This window comes from Astatotilapia calliptera, chromosome 15, assembly GCF_964374335.1.
Source record: "Astatotilapia calliptera chromosome 15, fAstCal68.1, whole genome shotgun sequence".
NCBI classification, from domain to species: Eukaryota; Metazoa; Chordata; class Actinopteri; order Cichliformes; family Cichlidae; genus Astatotilapia; species Astatotilapia calliptera.
Window position 1 is genome coordinate 7737393 of NC_137436.1, and position 20856 is coordinate 7758248.

Consider the following 20856-nt stretch of genomic DNA (forward strand, 5'->3'; position numbering starts at 1 on the left):
TTTGTCTTTGCCTGTTTTTCTGCTTCCTACACTGAGCACTATGTTTGAGTGCTTTAGCCAGGAAAGGGTTTCCAGGGGGAGTAGCCACAGTACTGAATCATTTTTATCTACGCACAATTTGTGGATGGCGGACTTCTCAATTATAAACTCTCATACAATTCCTGGTTTCCATTTTGCAAGAACTTTTTTTGCATCAGCAGAAGCTTCTTTCTCCAACCCGAGCCTCTGATTTATTTTTGGTATTCAGGGTTTCTGACTTCTAATTTCATAACCAACCTTTAATAAAATTTATAACCTCACTGTTTGTTATTCTTGGTGTACTACAACTCAATTCTACTCCAGATTGGATTTTGGAATCAGGCTGAATCTGAGTGAGGTTTTTGAGGGCTAGTTGTTCAGACTTTTTGACCTTGTCTGTCGCTGCTCACTAAGTCAATGTGCTTACCACGGTTTTTGCTGTATAATTTAAATTTGAAATGGTAGTTATTGGTACATTGATTTGGCAAGATCTCAACTGTCAGGTTGCTTGTAAAATTTTTTTCCAGGATTTCAAATTATTATTATGATAATGCAGCTTCTAAGTGTTTGATTGAGGCTGAATTTTGTTTAACTTAGCTTTTTCCTCAGCGCTCCATCTTAGTGAAGCTGGATGGTATTTGCACAGCGTAGTTGGCTTCCTCCTTGACACCCTGCCCTCTCCTCTTCTCATCTATCTTAGCCTGGGAGCCCATATATGGTCGACTAGGGGACAACACGGGAAGAATAGCCTCACTGATTAATTAATGTATCCGCACGCATCCCACCGCATCAGTAAATAATGCTGCATCACTGCAGAGATACTAGAGAGATAGCATCAAGTCAAAACATCAAGGCCACACTGCATGATGGATCATAGCTGCTCGCAAAAATCAATGACACTACAAAAACAAACGTGTGTGTGTGTGTGTCTGCATGTAATACAAATGCATGTAAAATTCCACACTTGCAGTCACATTTTCACACATCCACACTTTTCAGCAAATCCAACTTCTCTGCAGTTGCCGCTGTCATTCAAATGAATATCTCTCTTTTCTTAAAAGTCACCTTCCCTTCGGAGCAGCTGCAGAGTGCGACGTGTCGAGAAAGAGAAAAGCCACTCTGGACAGCATCGCGTCCGATAACAACCTTCGATTAATGACTGGTGTGTCGGCCCGCCGCGCTGGCTGTCCTTAAAAAACAGACTAGGAGATGGCCTTTAAGAAAATAAATATATCGATTTTTCACCTGGCCTAGATAAGTTGGAGGTAATTAATGATGACACAAGTGGAAAGTGACTCAATGGGATTGAGCTGAGTAAGGTGCAGACACAAGCACTTGATGTGAAGACAAGTGGGGAGAAAGAGAGAGGTAGACACACACACATATTTGCACACATGACTCCAAACTCCACTGACACACAGCATGGAGTGCTGCCATTTGCCAAATGTTGACCAGGCTCTAATCAGTTGTTTTTCCCCACACTGCCTGCACAGGTGAAATAGTAATAGGTTAGTGTCTCACCGACCTACTAACAATGTGCTCGATTTAGCTGACACAGAAGCAGGAGTGTGTGTGTGTGTGTGTGTGTGGATGCAGACACACAAAAACAGCCCATCTAATGCACCCACTTCTCTGTGTGTTGTCTCTATCACTTTCTCTGCACTCACTCACAAACGCACGCACACAAACACTCACTCACTCACAAGAAGAAATGTTGTATGCTTTAAAGGCAGGGTTATCTATTTAGTGTGTGTGTCTGTGTGTGTGTGTTTACCCCTCTGGTAATTCCTGTCCCGATGGTATCTGTAGCTTTAGAGAGGCGTGTAATCAGCTCATTCTGAGGTGTAGCTCATTGAAACCCGTGGGGTAGGAGAGGAGGGGAGAGAAAAACGAGCAAAGGAGAAGGGTGGGAACACTGCTTAAGAGAGCTGTTATTTGTCCTTAAACTAGTTCATTACTTCGCTGCTGCTCGCACATGCAACGGCGTGCACCTTCAGCTATGCCCTTCCAACCATGTGTGTGCACATATGCATATTAGTGTGCATTTTGTTCTACAGTGTGACTCTTCCTGTGCCCTGCCTCTGTCTCCCTCCCAGTGTCCATGCTCTACTTTTCTCTGTCTGTTTCATTTTGTCTCGGGCTCTTATCACCAACGCAGGCTTCTGTTCTCCTTGGGTCTCAGACTACAAAGTGATTCTGTCTGATCCTCTCTGCTGCCTCCCGCTGTTTCCTCAGAGTATGTTTGTTGGTGATTGATTAACTGAGAGCATCCGTGCGCTTACAGTGTTTGGAATTTATCAAGTTCATCTACATATTTTTAATTGTAATCATGCGAGTGCTGTTGTGTGTTTTTGGTCTCATTGTGTCTAACTATTGTGGCCTAGAGGGAAGCTGTTTGGGTTAACTCCATCCTTGTGCCCAGAGCTCTGTAGACACTCCAAAACCCATCAGCCTTAGGGGCACTGCATAAACATGGACTGGTTCCCAGTTTCATACTCGTGCTAACTCTGAATGGGATTAGTTTTTGTTCACTTATGAAAAGCTAATCAATATGCATACTAATTAGTTCTCAATCATTAAATGTTTGCTGCTGCTGTACCACCATAAACCCCACAAGTTCACAAGTTCTGCACGTGAATGCAGAATTTTAAAAGTAAATTTTAAATGGTGATCGTGCAGCAAACATTTCAGTGTTTTAAAAAAATCTTTGTGATTCTGTTTGGGATTTTTAATGCTGTGTTTATGTAATATTGGCAGGAAAAAAAAGAACAGAAAAACTTCAGTCCCATTACCAGTCATGACAGCCCTGTTGCCCTGCCAGTGATTCTGAGTACTTTGGCATGGTCAGTTCATGATGGGCTTTCAAATCCAGAGTACTGAGTTATAGAAGCTGAAGTTTCAGTGGCTAAGCAGCCATCTGCCCAATGTAGGGGTTAGTGTGTGTGTCGCCATGGCAGTTGAAAGGCATTTAAGTTGTGTCACATAATACCATACTTGTATCTGAATAACTACAAATAAGCCTCAAAGACTCATTTATGCTCGTAAGGGAAAACTTAGTGGAAGGCACGGCATTTCAGTAGTTATGCTATCACCTCACTACGAGAAAGTTCCTGGTTCCCAGTACACTGACTTCCTCCCACAGTCCAAAGTTATGCATACATATAAACTGGAGGTTAAATGACGTTTCTAAAATGTCTTTGGATGTGAGTGATTCAAGTGTATAGAACCCCGTAAAGCACTTTGATTGATCAGTAAGATTAAATAAATGCCAGTTCATGTATTAGAATGTGCTCTGAAAGCCTGCCTTTCATTATATATACAACGTTGTACATATAAAATCACATTACATTCATTATGCTTCAGAAGACTGCGACTGTGGAATACATGGTGGAAGCATTTACCTTGGTCTGTCATATGTATATACTGTGTATCAGGTGTCGTTTTCTTCTGTAGCTGCTTTATACAATAACTTATATGAGGTTCATATAGATTGAAATAATAAGATGAAACTTGCAATATGAAAAGAAGAAGCCTCAAGCTTAAAAAGCCGATATATAAACTGTATAACCAACTGTTTAGTCAGTTCATCTATATACTGTAGGCCTGAAAGTGCAAGATCAAATCACCAAATTACAAAACAACCGCAGGTGTGATTGAAACCAGAACAAAGGTTACGATCATAGATGGGTTTGGTCTGAGCCATATCTACTTGCAGGAAGAAAAGAGGGGCGATCAGCCTGCTACTTGACGCCCTTCATACATATTTTGTTTTATTTTTTTAATGTATTTGTGTTTGTGTATATATATTATGCATATATACTATTTTAATATAATTTAGACTTGATCATAGAACTCATAGGCGCTGTCCCATTACAATAGAATCTCACGTTTTTTACTACCTTCTTTTACTCATGCAATGCAAATAGCTTAGTTTAGTTAAGTTTGTGTTAAGTACTTAGTCTGCTTTGTTTATAGACCTGTTGAGGCCTGTAGTGAATCTCAATCTAATCTTTCTTATAAAGGCTGGTGTTGTTTTCACCTTGTGAGTCTGTCGGTGTTTAATCATAGCTAAATGTGGTCCTGCTGACAGCTTGTGTAGCTGTGATTGAACTGAGATGGCTGTGTTAGAATTGGAGAACCCTTTTGGGGGGCTAGGCTGCCTCCCTAAGAGAAAGGTGCAGCATACAGAGTTGCTGTTGGTAGCCACGCAGAGGCAAATTTTGCATTCAGGGGATTCACTATTAAAGTGCACTTTGATTAAGTTTGTGCTCATCTGGAGAGCACTTATTAGAAAAGGACCCGTACTTTGTCTTTGACTAATAAATACGATCTGTATTTGAAACAGGTTGTGTGCTCGCAGAAATGAACACATTCAAAGCTAAGTCCACTGTATACAGGTAGATGTAGACATACATGCAGTAGTTTAGTAACCTTTCAGGGATTTTAAGGTTTTTTTCTTCATTTGTGTCCAATATTCCTTCTTCTAGTCCTGTATAGTGTTTCCTGACATATTTCTAGAATATTAAAACATAGGGGTTTTTTTTGGGGTTTTTTGGGTAATCAGTGCTTTAAAATCGTCTCACCTCTCTCTGTCCTTTACAGTATTGCTCCAGCTGGCCAACGATGCATTTCCCAGGGACATGATGCTGGCTCTGTCCTACTTACTTGCTCTGCCTCAGGTAGGGGGACACTCGCACACGTCCTGGTAACAAAAGGAGTTGGATTTTATTTTATTGAGACCATCAGATAGTTGAGCTAATGCATTTTGTCTGCATGATCTATTTCATTTGACATTTTACACCTTTGATTTGACCTCTCATGTTATTAGACATTTCACAAGTCGTAAATATGCATCTCTCTTTGTGTAACAGTGTGAGAACAGTCCACCGTCATAGGCTAGGCTGTGCAAAGACTGAAAACAGAGGCGAGATGTAATGCAGTAGTCTACTTTCATCTCAGGCCTCTTGATTTAGAATATGTTGAAAGCAAAGAGTCAATTTGTGAAAATGCCACTGTAATTGTTTGTCTTGCATGTCCTTATATTTGTTCTTACCTGCAGGTGCTGGATGCCAACAGGTGTTTTGAGAAGCAGTGTCACTCGGCCTTGTCGCTCCAACTGGCTGCCTACTACTACTCCCTGCAGATCTACTCGCGCCTCATGCCCTGCTTCAAGGACAAGAACCACACTCTTTACCAGGTCAGTGTATTTCTGTGTATGACGGAGTGTTTGGGTGGTTGAATGAATAAATGTTCTGATGTTACCTTGGGAAGACACTAGATGCATGTCTGTGATGTTGTGTAGCCAAAACTGTTTTGTTCCACAGCTCGGAAATACACAAAGAGCGTTTCAGAACTGGGGTGTTTGTTTGCACGTCATCTTTTATTTTGAAAAAGAAAAATCTCTATGCTGTTCTTGTGTATGACTTCTGCCCTGCCTCATCTGCTCTACAGCATGACTTGGCTTCTGTCAAAAATAGATTTACCACATATTTTTAGTCATGTGGTGCAGAAAGCTGCTTTTGGGATGCTTAGAAAATGCACTGCAGTGCAGCTGTTGAACGCACAGACAAAAGAATCCAGTTTTAAGCAGCTAGGACACAAAATCTTGATGTGTTGTGAACAGATTATTTTTAGGTCTAGGTCTTGAAACTTTAGAGCCTCAGTGCAGGATTTAGCTGTTTAGGCAGTGCATTTTACTGGTTGGGAGGATCATAGCAAAACAGTGTTTCACCTGTGGTTTAAGTTTGTTTCAAGGTTGCTTCAATAATAAGTGGAGTGAATATAGATGTGTGTATGGCTTTTGAAATGAAATTTTATGTATGCTTTTGTTTGACATTTATTTAAGGAGGAACTAGTATCATAGACATTAAATGTCAGAGCAAACTGTCCACAATCGCAAGAAATGCATCTGTGTGAGTCTGGGTGATCTAACAGTGCAAATGTGATTTGATTTATAAATAAAGATTGAGCCAGTTAATTTCAATAATAATCAGCATTCTACCATAAGCAGCTCAGATTTGTAAGTCACAAAGGAGCAGGTGAAGAAGGACAAGGAAGCCAGTACTGACCAGTATAATACAGTGGGAGTGTAGGTTTACTGCATGTGTGTCCAGAAAAAGCATGGCCATTCGCATCAATGAGAGGCAGCTGAAGGGGAATCAATATGTTTAGATAGGGCAAACCCCTTTGTTAGAAATTGATGGACACTGTGTTGGGTCTGGGAGGTCGGGTAAGTCTGACAGCTCAGGTGGAGGTCTGTATTATTACAAACTATACCTCCCTATGAACCTGAAATCTGTGTGTGACAGGAGGGTGCGAGTTTTTTAGAAGACTGGAGACGAGGCAGATCAACTCGATCATATAAAAACAATGAAATGTAAGAAAAGATGCATAATATTATCATCCAGTGTAAGGTTTATGCCACATAAATGCCCTAAATTAACAGTACTGGTAATTCCCAAATGCATTATTTATGTTTCTATAAGGGTTAATCCAGTAGTATGTGCAGGCTCTTCAAATAAAATGATATTTTTAATGCAAAAATATAATTATTGTAATTATCTATGAAGTTTTGAATTCACTGTCAACAGAAACATTGTTTCATTGGTTGAATATTATGCTTGATGCAGCGCAGCGTGAATTCTTTTTGTCTGCCAAAGTAAGGAGCAATATATAATTTTCAGTTTTAAATAGTTTTTTTTCATGTTTTCATGACACATGTACTCACACTCATATATATATATACACACTCACCTTTGTTTTCTTTTTCATACAACATACATTCAGCTCTATCCTAGCCCTTGACGTTTGCCATTATACTTCAGTATTACTCACCTTACCAGTTAGCTGTTCTCATTCTCATTTGATTCCTTCAGTTATCTTTCATTGCAAATAAATTAATGGATTTGAAGACTATTTCGCTGCACATTTTGTTATGACGACAGAATAGTGAGATCAGCGAGGCTACAGGCACAATTGACATGGTTCAAATGCCGCTTGGCTGCGCAGATGTAGGAGGACAAAGTAAGATTTTTTAAAAAAGAGTGACAAAAAAATGCCAAATAATAATTAGCCATCAGAAATGGAACAAACTGGGAAAATGACTGTAATTATTCTTTTAGACATCTGAATACTAATGCAGTTTAATTGTGCTTTAGTTTAAACCAGCAATGCATTGTGTACCAGCTATTGCTCTTGAAGAAGTTTTAAGCATGTTTCTGTGTGTACACAGCATCTTCTTTTTCTAAGTAAGGCAAGAAAAACAAGAGATCAGAAAATGTGATTGAGAAGTGAAAGAAGAGGCTGCAAAGTGGGGGTGGGGATGGGGGGTGATTGGCAGAGAATAACTGAAGAAATGGCTCTGACCTTTTCTTTGAGTGGACCCTGGCTCTCATGGGTTTTAGTGCAGGTAGAAGAAGGGAGGTAAAATGTTGAAATAAAAGAACAGAAAAAAGGAAAGAGGCCAGCAGAAGAAGTGGATAAGTGTGTCCCAGTTGACATTCAAGGTTAGAATTGCACGCTCTCACATTCCCGCTCACACAAGCACACCAGTAAGTTGCTCTCCGCGCACACACTCATCCGCACGCAGTGACGCACACACATCCTTCCTGCATCCTAATGGCAGTAATCACTCCCTGAACTCCTGCCTCAAGTGAAGTTCAAGTCCATTAACTTAAAATATATACAGCTTTTTCCTTCTGCTCCACACTTTAGCAGTTGTACTTTCATTTTTAGCTCATTTCTTCATTTTTTTCCTTTTTCTTTTTTTTTTTTTAAAGTTGTCATTTCCTTTTCCTTTTTTTCCAGTCTTAGTATGTTCTACAAGAGTGAGTGCTTGTTATCATTATGTTCCAGGTCTCGTCTTCGCTCGCCTCTCTTATTGAAGAAGTAGTGGCCATTTTTACCATCAGTGAAAGAAGCGTTATTGGAAAAAAACTTTCAACCTATCTACTCTCTTTCTCCACTTTCACATATTTTTTCCTATTGGATTTTTTTCCCCCTCTCTCCTCTGCTGTGTGCTTTTTTTATGTTTCCTTTTATGCCCCACCATTGTCAGTTAAGTCAAATGGTTTGCTTTGTTGGTATGACATTTCTGGTTTATGCGTTTCCATGATGCTTCTCTCCATCCACATTATGCTGCTCTGTCCGCTACTGTTTCCTGTTCATTCTGCGTTCGGTTTAGGCTTTTTTCCCAATAGGCCTGCCTCACTCTTGTTGAATCTCAGGCCTCTCTATTTACAATACTATCTTAACTGTGCATGCTTTATACAGTTTTCTTGTGCTTTCTTTAGCTCTTGCTTTCTCTTATCTATTAAGGCACACATTGTACTTAATGTGATATTGCATTTCAGATATGTATGACAGGGTGCGCGTATCTATATTTCATGCACACGCTTGCTTTGCATTTCAAATGAGGTTATGGGGGGAAAAATTACCTACCAAAGCATGTGTTTTTTATATTTGGGCATACGTGAAGCATTTGTGCGCCTGCTTTTGTTTTTTGCATTCATATATCACAGTTGGCACACATTATTGTATGCGCTCCAGTTTAAGATCTGTTTTCCTGTGACAGCGGGGGGCACATTTGTATGTGCGTTTGTGTGTTGTGGTGTGTCACGCTGTCTCACAGTGTTTCCCACTTGGTACTTGAAGAGCAGTAACACTGTCTCAATAACTCTCACGCTCTTTCAATTCTCTTGTCGCTATCACATAATTCCATGCCCAGGCAATAAGACGCCAAACACTCAAGCCACTGAAGTCATTCAATTGCAAATAGAAATGGAACTCTCTGTGGATTTACTCAAGGTGTTTGATGTGTTTTTAAAGCCTCAATGAACAGCTTGTTTTTATATTTTATTTTTTTTAGATGTAGAGGTTTTGTAATGGGTACTGCCTTCAAAAGGAAAATTACAAAATACGATAAAGGAAATGATTACAATCAGTTTTTGGATCAAAACTAGTCAAACATACAAATGTTGCATGTTTGACTAGTTTTGATCACATTAATCACATTAAACATTCATAAAATGCAAATTAGTAAATGTTACACATGCTATATTAAAGCTCTTATTTATTGTTCACTGTCAAAAGGAGCCTTATCTAATCAGCGTATAACTCAGTATACAAGTATTATGTATAATACATAATACTTTTTGTTTTCACTGACATCATTCATACAGAGTTGCTTGGGCTTTCCATAAATGTCTTAGCAAGAGGTTAGCGTTAAAAATGCAATCATTAAAATCAACACCACTCACAAGTTGGTATATTGCTATAAATACTGAGTCTTGTAGGAATCCTAATTTTCCCAAGAATTATGCAATATTTCTATAATATCTGATTTATAAACCTGACACAACTCTAGGGGGAGTTGTTGAGTTGGTGTGTTATAGCAGTGTTTCCCAACATGTGCCGCGAGAAATAGTCAGGTGTGCCGTGGAAGATTATCTGGTTCCGCCTGATTAGTAATGGGCAGAAGAAATTACATGCTGTGAGACCACGCTGCGCGTAATAGCAATAGGTAAATATTTAAAAAGAAAACTAGTCAATCCGACCCAGATGAAGGCCCTAGCATGATTAGTGCTTAGAAGAAAGCAAAAAAAGGTATACTGGGGACAAACCGAGCCAATTCCGCTATACTTGGTGCTCGGGGAAAAATGATCAAAATGCTTTTCGTGACATTTTTGTTTGGTGATTTTTCTAATGTGAAATATGTGCTGTGGCTCCAAAAGGTTGGGAACCACTGTGTTACAGTATTTCAGCTGTATTTACCTACGTGTTACTGCAGTAATTACCCAGTTGTATACTAAAACTAGTATTTATAATTTATCATGTAGAACATGAAGTCTTTGGGATCATATTGTACATGTTGTACATGATAAATTATCTGTTTGTTTACCATTGTTTAACATTAGACTTAATATTAATTGTTGACATCTGACAATGTAGCAGTTTTGCTAAGAAGAAGCTATGAAAAATATAAAATTACATAAGGTAAAAAATATCTGATGTATTTAGCAATGTATTCAAAACATTTAATTTACAATCATATCATTCTTTTCTCTTTGATTGCCTCTATTTATATATTTAAGGTAAAAAATCACTGTAATAAATTTGAGATTCATTTATTAGCATTCAGCATGTTCACTGAAGGTAAGGCCAAAGTCTTAGAGAGACTCTAAATACATGAAAGTATAACCGATATGCTTGTTGTCCATCATAAAACGCTGAGATGACATTTTCTGTCCAATTTTAAAATAGGAGTTTACCCATGTTAGCCCTGTTCAGCTGTTTTGTAGCACTCGCGGCATTTACATCTCCAAACTTCTTAAAGATTCTGTTCCCACTATTGACTTTGAAGGTCCTTAACTGTTACTTTCCCATCTGATTATGGCACCCAAGCATGACGGAGCGACTCGTGGCTTTGCGATACGGAGGCTGGGTTTCCATTATTCCCTAAGGCTTAATGAACCGATTTCCATTTGCTGCCACTGGAAGTTTTCATCAGAGTGGTTCAAGTGTTCATTTGCTAAATAGAGGTGCTCCTTATGTTAATTGCCCTGTTTATGGTTATATTGCAAAATAGCCTGTTTTTATGTAAGTGTTGCGGTCTGTTTACCTGTGCTTGTCAGTTTTGTAATGTGTGAGTGTGTGTATTATTGTGTGCGTTTGTGTGTGAGAATGCGTGTGCTTTGCATAATTGTAGCTGCGAATGTGGATCTGCTGTATGGCAATGTGCTGACTAGAGAGATTGAGATTTTTTCACTCACCCATTTATCTTTGCCTGGAGCTGCCATTCTCTCGCTTATTGAGTATTGATCACACACACACACACACACACACACACACACACACACACACACACACACACACACACACACACACACACACACACACACACACACACACACACACACACACACACAAACATTTAAAGCATACCCAATTGTACTATATAAACACAGAACCAGAGTATACGATCCGGAAAACCTGCTTAGGTCTTTGTATATCTCATTATGACATTTAGTTTTAGAATAAAAATCCCACTAATCACTATTAGATGCTTAAGTTTCAGTTTGTATTTGAAGATGGAGTCACTGAACTGGAAAAAATATTTCCACAGTTATTAACTTTATAGATTTGTTTCTGATTCAACCTGAAAGCAAAGCTCAAAGTGCTCTCTCCATAGCATTATGATGGGTTTTTAAACCAGCACCTTGCTTACATCTAGAAACTTTTGATACTGTTTGGTTATTGCATAGGGATTCTTTTCTTTTTTACAATTTCAAAAACGTCCACAGCAAAATTCCAGCTGCCCGTTAAGGAAGCTGACCTTGAAAGTGCTGGACCGCTGTGCCAGTTCACTGTAGCTGAGTTAAGTGGAGTAATGAGTTGGAAAGCACCACGATTCCAATGACTTTTCCTTCCTCTTTTTGTGCACATATCGCAATGGTACAAATTGCAGTCTTGTAGCACAATCATTAGCAGTCTATATTTTACCCATGAGAACTCTGTAAAGCAGAGCCACTGCAGAAAGGGTCCTATTAGACAAATATGTCCTCTAAAAGCACTGTTGCAGCTGACTGGGAATGCTTCAGACCAAGTAGTCTCCAAACCTTTGATTAGATGCATAAGTTTGACTCTGCTAAGTTACTCCTGCTCCTCTTGCTTGTGCTGCTTTTCTTACGATCACTCCCCTTCATGGTGTATTGTGACCCACAGTGCAGCCACGCCTATTTATGGAGTAATTATTCCTTCGGAGGTGATAACTCATTTTTTTCCGCCCTGTCTTCTCACTAATTATGCGCACATACTGTATACACCATTTACAGAATTAGTGCTAATGAGGCCACTGACTGTATAGCTAAGTGTTAAACAAGACATAAATAAAACTAATTACATCATTACTGGGATACTGTCTGGAGAGAGAGAGGGGGAGACTCTTTATGACTTCTATTCAATCCTTATCACAGAAGGCAAGAGAGAATGTGTTAAATACTAGGTTAATCAGAAAAATGTGCGCATATGAGTGTTCTGTAAAAACAAATGTTACTATTCTGTTATTGATTGCACTGTTGGACTTTCAGACTGCTTGGAAGTTGAGAGGTAATATAGTTTCACCCACATTAGTGATGCGAATCCACAGGAGGTGATGTTTCTTGCAGCGTTGGGGAAACTTCTTTGCCAAACATCTAATTATTTTACACTGGAGTGAGTTGAATGACAACCAGTAAATCCTGGGAGGAAATATAGCTTAGCAAAGTAGAACATAAAGTACTTTGAACTTATTTGTTTAAAAAAAAAAGTGATGAATCGATAAATATTCATCACTTTTTACTCCCTGGAGTAAAGGAGACGGTCTATACGAAATAATAACTAAATGGAGAAAAAGTCACATGCTTCAGAAAAGGGAAGGAATGCCCATTTGCTCACTGGTTGACAGGCATGTGCCGTATCATATTTATATCATAATATAAATGTATGATACCATGATGACATAAATGATGTAGCAATGCCTTTTAATTACACTTCCCAGCAGGCAAAACAAGGAGACTAGTCTGACAAAACACAATAATATAAAAGCGTAAAACAGATTAACTTCACCAAAACACACCAAGTACAGCCAGGCTAATAAAAAGGAGACACTTGCAATAAAAAGGAAGAGAAAATGCTGCCTGGATGTTACTGATGGAGTTTCATGGTGGAAAAGGAGGGCTTTAAGTAACTAGTTTAAAAGCTTGAACCAAGATACAACGTCCCAGACAGCTTTATTATGTAATAATACCGTGCAGCTCCTGAAGACTTACAAGGCTAAGTCAATTTTAAGTGTCAAGCACTTATGTTATTCTTTTGTTCTTACATTTGATTTATGCTATTTATGTAATGCTGCTGCTGTAAATAAAGTCACACTTCATCTGGGTTGCCAGACCATAAGTCTGGAAAAGAAAGATGCAAAATGTGCTTAGTTTGTTTTGCACTAACAGATGCTGCTGTCTGCAAGGTCCAGTCACAAACTAGAATGTAATATAATGTTTTTTTTTCTATATCATCATAAATGCAGTGCATATCACAAACTTTCTTGAAATATTGCATTATTTCTTACAACTTTGAGGATATATTGCTGACCTGGTCACAGCTGACTGCTAAATTACGCTGGAATAAAATATTAAACACTTACCATATGTGGAGCACAGATTTTAATGAATGGCTGTGCATTGAATGCATTGTCTGGGTGTGTCTTCTCTGAGGTTGGTATCAAAGACAAAAACGTTGTGGCACTTATAAGAGGAGTGTCCGACGTGGGTAATTTGGTCAGTGTTCTTTTGTTCAGATTTCCAGTTGAACCTCTTAAAATGTGGATGTTGAGGCGTTGATGTTGATAGTGATAAATGCCAGTCATCTAGTGTCGCACATGAGGTTGTGGATATTTATGAATCCCAAAAGCTTATATGTTAATAATGCCGTTGATCCCCTGACTTTTCCTACGGTGAAATTTCCTGAGTATAAGTGGATGAGATACCATAAAATTTGCAACACTTATTCAAGCTTGCAGCTGTCTGTCTGCTTTTTAATCTTGACATTTTACCTAAAACCGCTGTTGTGCCTACAGCCTCACAAAGCTCATCAGACCTTGTCAAGAACTGTCTACTCAGCCATACATTTTACCTGGATTTGTACAATATGCTATACCTTCTGAAAGTGTTCCCATGCAGTAGATATAAAACATGTTGAACACGCTCATATGACTTCTCATTGCGCCAGCGTGCATCAAAGTTTTACATGGTGCTATTATCTGCAGGCGAAACACTGGGAGGTAATGAGGAAAACGGCACTGAATGATAGCACATTAATATTTAATCAGGATGGCGAACTTGACAAACTCACAAATATCACTATGAAAATATTTTATTTGATAATTCAAAGGAGTTTTTGATGGGTACAGAGTTGTGACTGAAGTATAATAACATGGGAAATTAAGACTGAAATGAGAGCAGAAGCGTGTTTGAAAAGATTTGCGTGTGTGACAGAGGCTCTTTATTTTTACTCTGTTCCCTCTTAAGAAGCATCACAGTAAGGTGATGGTGCTGGTGGGGGAAAGAGCCTGCAACACCAGTGGAATAGCTGAAGGGAGAGGTCTGGCTCCCCCGTCCCTCCCAGCTGTGCACACACCTACCTTATTCCATTATACTTTACATACGTTTTATACGTTCTTCTCTTTGAAGGAGGACAAAATCCCTTTTGAAGATATTTTAAAATAATGAAAAAAGCAATCGCATACATAAGAGGAAAAAGAAGAAAGAGCAGAGGTCTTACTTGCTTACTTTGAAGATAACTGGGATCGTAAAGAATACTTATTAGAAAGACGAAGGATTTCAGAGATTCTTTAATAATGAGCGGTGAGGGATGGAAGTATTTTTTTTTTTATTAATTTTTTTAAATTCAAGGGGAAATATTTTTTCAGAGAGGTAGCGGCGTAATCCTGATGGGGGGTAAAAGCACAGAGAGAGTGAGGGAGTTAATGCAAACAGTATTTCATCATGTTCTTCAAACATCAGCCTGTCCATCACAGTTTCAGCAGACCTTCTTTCTCACTCTGTGTTCTTTCTTTTTTTGTGTCATTCTTCTTTCTGTGAAAAACGGTGTCCAAGACGGTGCCAGCATTTAGAAAAAGAAAAAAACAACTCCCCCACCCATTCTACCCTTACTTTCCTTCTCGCATCCCTTGACTGCCTCCTCTGACTTCATATCTTTCCTTGCTCCACTTTTAATATTCTCCCCTTTCTACCTCTGTTCCTTTCCTATCCTGCTTTTGAACAGTGAATCCGCCACCATGTCTGCTGCTGAGGCCACATCTAAAGGCACACAGGGATAGCGAGAAGAGGAAGAGACGCAGAGAGACAGACATACACCTCTGTTTTCAAGCTCACACATTTCCAGCAGCCATAATTACCTTATGCAAATAAGATCACGAAGTAAACCATATCATCCTGCTGGGCGACAACATATAAGGTGCCAAAAACCAAATTCAGGGGCTTATTTAATTAGAACAGAGGCGATGAGAGAGATGCAACATTCACCTGCCTGTAAGTTTATATGCAGGGGTGCACATAAGTGGTCCGCAGGTGCGCATTCAATGTCAAAATAAAAGACGCGCACCAGATAAGAAGTTGCAAGGCGCGTTGGACTCCTTCTGATAGTTCTTTGGAGGTGGAGGAACACCAAAGTAATTGCTTAAAGGAGCTTCTTCGACATCTTTAAGAGTTCTAAACAAATGTCTGTCCTCCTCCAGAAAATCTTATGTACGCAATCGCACGTTGCAACTTCTTATCTGGTGCGCGTCTTTTATTTTGACAGCGAATGCGCACCTGCGGACCACTTATGTGCACCCCTGTTTATGTGACAGTTTTAATCATAAATGTGTAGCCACAATCTAACTTCCTATTGGCCTGAATCAAGGTGACAGCTACGGTTCCTGATACGTTTACCTGTAATCTGCCGATGTGGAATAGAAATAGGTGTATATTTGAAATTGCGTGATTATACTGGGCTGTACCAAGCAAATTGATATAAGTCTGGACCAAGATGGTCTGTCCCCACCTTTTTTCTAAATTATTGCCATTTTTGAAAATAGCCTCATTAGTTTTTCACAGCAAAGCCGCAGAAACCTGTGAAGTTTTACATGCCACGCAGTGCAGCAGTGTTTGAAGCTCAGTGTGTGACACTGTTTAATGATGAGCTTTAAGAACAGTGTGCATTTGGTCCAACATGGCTCTAAAACCGTATAGTGCACCCTAGAATTTTATTTCAAATCAAATTATGGGGAGGAAAGAGAGACTCAGTTTGTCTTTGCTGGATTTTATGTTAAGTTGCGCTATATACAGAGCATGACTTCTGAAGAAGTTCAGAAATTCAAAGTAATTTGCACAACAATCTGTGGTAATTGGACATTCGAGTGAATTTCATTTTTATTTTAAGCATAAAATACAGCCACGTTAAAAACAGAGTTTTAAAGCACTCTGTGCAGTCCTGTGAAAAAGAAGTACATCATTGTTGCTTCCATAGGAATTAAGATAAATAGCAGCCAGGTGTACAATACCACAATATACCCAGGTGTGGACGTACAAGCAAAGGCACAATTGGAAAAAGACCGAACAAGAATGGCTTGTTTGGTCAAAGTTTCAATGGCCTAGTCAGCATCCACATGTGGCGCTCTTCCACATTGTTTCCTTTATCCCGTCTACCTCCCTTACCCCCAACCGGTTGTGGCAGATGGCTGCCTCCTTATTGTAGGGTCTTTACCTTCAAATATAAAGCGCCTCGAAGTGACTGCTGTTGTGATTTGGTGCTATATAAATAAAACTGAATTGAATTCCCGAGGCTGCTTCTACTGAAGGTGTGTTCCTGTTAAAAAGGAGTTTTCCCATTATCCTCAAGTGCTTACTCATGGCAGGCCATCTGATTGTTGGGGTTTTCTCTCAGTTATTGTAGGGTCTTTAGCTCACGGGGCCTTGAGGTGACTCTTGTGATGTGGCGATATGATACGATGAAAAGAAGAAGGGAAAAATAACGGAAAGGGGAAAATGAAAAGAAAATGAATTCCTGTGGCAGGACCATAAGAGAGCGGTGCAAAAACATCAATGAACTGAAGCAATGTTGTAAATACAAGTGGGCCAAAATTCTTCCACAACAATAAAGTCATACAGGAAACAATTACATCATGCTGTTGCTGCTAAAGGTGGTTCCACAAGCTGTTGAAACTATAAATTTCTGTAATGTAATATTAGAAATTGAAAAACTACAAACCATCTCCATTATACAGCAAAAACCATAAATTAAAGCCAAGCAGCCAAACTGCTAAGAGACCCACAGTGCCTGTACTTTTTCGTATACCGCTACTCCTTCTTCTACTGTTGAAGTCTAAAGCAGACCCTGGAACCATGAGGGTAAAAATGTGAAATTTATTTTCCTTCTCACAGGCTGATCCAAAGGAGCTGATTCGATTGGTCACACAGCACGTGTCCTCGTATTCAGATTGGCCCGAGGAGCTGCAAAAGCTGATCAGCCAGCTGCATATGTACAACGAGCGTCTGACAGACTTTACCCAGGCACAGGTGTTGCAGGGGCTCGGCCGTGGTGTGGACGTTCAGCGGTTCAGCTCTGACGCTGATTACAAGAAGGAGACCATACTTGGTCTCACAGAGTAAGTGTGGCTTAAATGTTGGTACTTTTGGATTTGCACTGTAATTGGAAAGGTGCACTTTTTTTTTTCCCTTTTCTTTGTTTCTACTCTGAAAGATTGTTCATACCACACACTTGGACATGAGTGGGAGATAATGTCAATTTCTGCTTTAATTAAATGAAATCTAAAGACTTTCTTTCTGTTTTTGTACCTGTGTGTTTAGGACACTGGATGATGGTGTGTACAGAATCGCTTTGTCTCTGGCTAAGCGCTACAGTGTTCCTCTGTGGGAGGTCTACATGACCCACCTCGAGTTCCTCTTTACAGATAGCGGGTATACACACACACACAAACGCGCACGCGCTCTGTTTAATTACATTTGTGCACACACATCTGTCTGTCTCTTTGTTTTCATCTTCAGATTTTAAACTCTGAAAAGTGTAGCGACGCTCCCTTTCAGTTATAACAAAACTTACCTACATAAAAAGCCAAAACACCGCAGGCTATATCAAACATGTTGGGAATATGTGTGTTTGTGTTTTGTGAGTGAGAGGATGTGAACCATCATTTATTTGCTCTCTGACTTCATAGCTGGGTGACTGACTAGCTCTGCACCTTTGCTTGTTTTTACAGAATGCCAAAGCTGAGGTTGTGTATGTGTGTGTTGGTACGTGTGCACACGTGTGGCTCCGTGATAAATATCCACCTGTCACATTCCGATATAAGGAAATGGTTTATGGATTCCACTTAACAATAAATTACAGCCTATACTTTTCTCAAACCTGATCACAGCTATTCTGTGTGTGTGTTTCCTTCAAAACCTCAAGATCATGACAAATGTGTGAGGAATATTCTGCATCTGCAAAAGGCTTATTGAGTTAACAAAAGGATGCAGGGAATGTTATAAATAGAGAAGAAATTTAAAGGGAAGAATAAATAGAGTCAAAACGTGTGCAAAAAGAATTTAGACTTTTATTGATCGTTGTAGGCAAATAAATTGTTTATGTTTTACAAATCCCACATGTTTAGGAGAAGCAGTCAGCTACAGTGCAGTGCCCAACAACTGAGTCCTTTGCTGAGGCCTGTATTTAAGTAGCATGGTTCACTTTACTTTAACAGTTGACCTCATTGCCAGTTTGCATATCAACACTTTAAACAGTATTTTAAATAGTACAGTACCGTGCAGAAGACTTGAATCACACCTCATTTCTTTGTGTTTTGCTTCTAAGTTGCCTTTTATGTGTTTTTTTTTAAAGTGGTCTTGAGCAATTCTCCAGGTTTTCTGAAGGTCTTTCAAAGATTTTCTTTAAACATTTATGTATCTTAGCCTGGTGTCCTTAAAAAGAATTTGCGGAAACTGAACAAGTATAAGACAAAAAGAGGAGGTAGCAGGCTTAAAAACATTATCATAATACGATAACAGTAGCTGATCTTTGATTCCATGACCTGATCGGCACTGTATATTATCTGGGACGGAAAGGGTAAGGTTGTCAATAAACTTTTTTCCTAAAAAAAAAAAAACAACAACAGCTACAAATAGGTTGGGGTTTGAAGCCTGTCACCTTTTAAAGTTTCCCTCAGAAACAATCATGAAATGGAATCTGTTTCTCCATTAGAGATACCAAACATTACTGTCTTTCAGAAGAGCTGGCAATTTTCCTTTCCCATGTGATGGCGGGGTAAATTGTTAAAATCACATTTTTTCGCTGACATAGATCAACGCTCTAAAGTCAATGTAGATCTCAATATGGTTACAGAAGAACAAAGTTAAAAGTCCATAAGTATATTTCAGATGAAGAGAACTCTAAGGACTCATTATTAGTTTAAAGCACATCCACAGAATCAGTGTGTGCTTAGGGGGTGAGAGTGGGAGGCAAATAGATGGCGGGAGAAGAGATGGATGATAGAGAATGAGTGTCCCTGAGACAGTCCTATTAACACAAAATGTATGCTTCAGAAGAATCAATGTGCTGCTAAACACTGCCGTCGTCAGCTGTTCTCTGCCTCCGTGTATAAAGCTTTGTAGATGTTTACAAGTTCTCTTTATGGACCTGCTTTTTAATGACATCCTAATGACAGCTATAAATCTATCGAAGAGACTTGTCCAAACACAGAAATGGGTTCACATATTGGTCAGTGGAACCATCTGTTTACAGTTTTGGCTTTAAATCTCATGTCTAGCTCCACCTTTACATATTTGTTTCACATAATGGTAACTTCTTCAAATATTGATGATTTTGTCTGTTGAAAAAAAGACTCATCTTGAGCCACGCCAACTGAATTTGTGAAGCACTTTAAAAACTGCAACCGCTGACCAAAGTGCTAAACATAGGAATAAAAATCACTACAACTAAAATACAAAAAAATATAAAATAAAAGCATCAATAAAACACAGAGCACAATTAAATATGAGTGAATCAATAAAATCAACATTTCAAAGTAGTTTGAAAGATGAGCAGAAGAGGTGGCTCTGAGGAGCGGATTTAAAAATCATCAAGTCCTATGAACTCCCATCAATGATACCACTTATATGTACTTCACTGTTTCAGATCTTCATATTGAGATTCAGTTTTTGAATTTCAGGTAGATTAATAAAACTGATCCAAACAAAACCTCATTTGACCCTCAAAACGACACAGCTCCAAGTTCCTCGTGTCAGTTCCTACCTGCTGCCAGCGGCTGCTTGTGATGTATTTTCTGCACATCACTGTGTTCCCATCATGAGAAATAAATAGTCTTTTGTGGCACGTTCCCTTCAGACTAATCCCCAGCCAAGATGTGTTTTGCTTTGAGCCTAATGAGGAATCCTCTGAGACAGAGAGAACACCTTTAAAGTTTGTACCAGCTCTCTTCAGGTGCACATCTGGTGACCTCATATGGCAAATTAAAGTTCACATCATATCAGATAATGGCTGTGTTCTAATGCCCTAACAGTACAGCTCCAAAGGTGCCAAATGTATATCACTATATAGTCTTTAACACTGAGTTGATTAGAACTGCTCCGTCCCAGCTGATAAAAATCCGAATCAACAAAAAGAACTTCAAGGATAATTTTTCTTATTAACTTATTAACTCCTACAATGTTAGAACCCAAACAGAGATGATGATCTCAGATAATATTTGTGTTTCTAAAATCAACTTCACCAGGACTTCTGCTTTGCTCTGTCCAACCTGGCCACTTGACACTTCAGACAGTTCAGGAATCTTGCATGATGCAAATTATATTTATACTACATCTTGAAAAGAATATTAAGAAAACACAGTCTTCCTTTCCTGTCAGTTCAGCTGCACTTTAACTGCTATTTCTGAATAGATTTGTTTCTGGCATTATGCATATTGTGTATTTCAATACTTTTGTGCCAGATATGACTAATTAGCAAGTGACTGACTTGACTTTGAATTTTTTGAATTTTCAGTATAAATTAAATTGAAAAATAAAAATATCCTGCAATATATATTATGTTATATATTCCTCTCATAATATTGCATGCCCATAGATTGCATTTTTAAAAAATATTCTCAGCTAATGATGACAATTAAAAAAAAAAAAAAACCCACATTCCTAGCATTCAGGGGTAATGTGAATCTTGCTTTAGCTATACACAGGTTAGCTGCAGTACTGCCTGTATTGAGTTGAACGTGTTTGCTCTGTAGAGACT

General features: G+C 39.0%; 1 protein-coding gene across 2 annotated transcripts in view; it reads left to right on the forward strand.

Moving 5' to 3' along the window:
- The window catches only part of nbas (NBAS subunit of NRZ tethering complex), a 179142-nt gene that overhangs the window by 83541 nt on the left and 74745 nt on the right, over positions 1 to 20856 (forward strand). For both annotated transcript variants that reach the window (XM_026142564.2, XM_026142563.2), the window contains exons 40-43: positions 4621 to 4697; positions 5078 to 5215; positions 16995 to 17218; positions 17421 to 17531. In XM_026142564.2, the coding sequence (XP_025998349.2) occupies positions 4621 to 4697; positions 5078 to 5215; positions 16995 to 17218; positions 17421 to 17531 (550 nt within the window). The remainder of the gene's footprint in view (positions 1 to 4620; positions 4698 to 5077; positions 5216 to 16994; positions 17219 to 17420; positions 17532 to 20856) is intronic.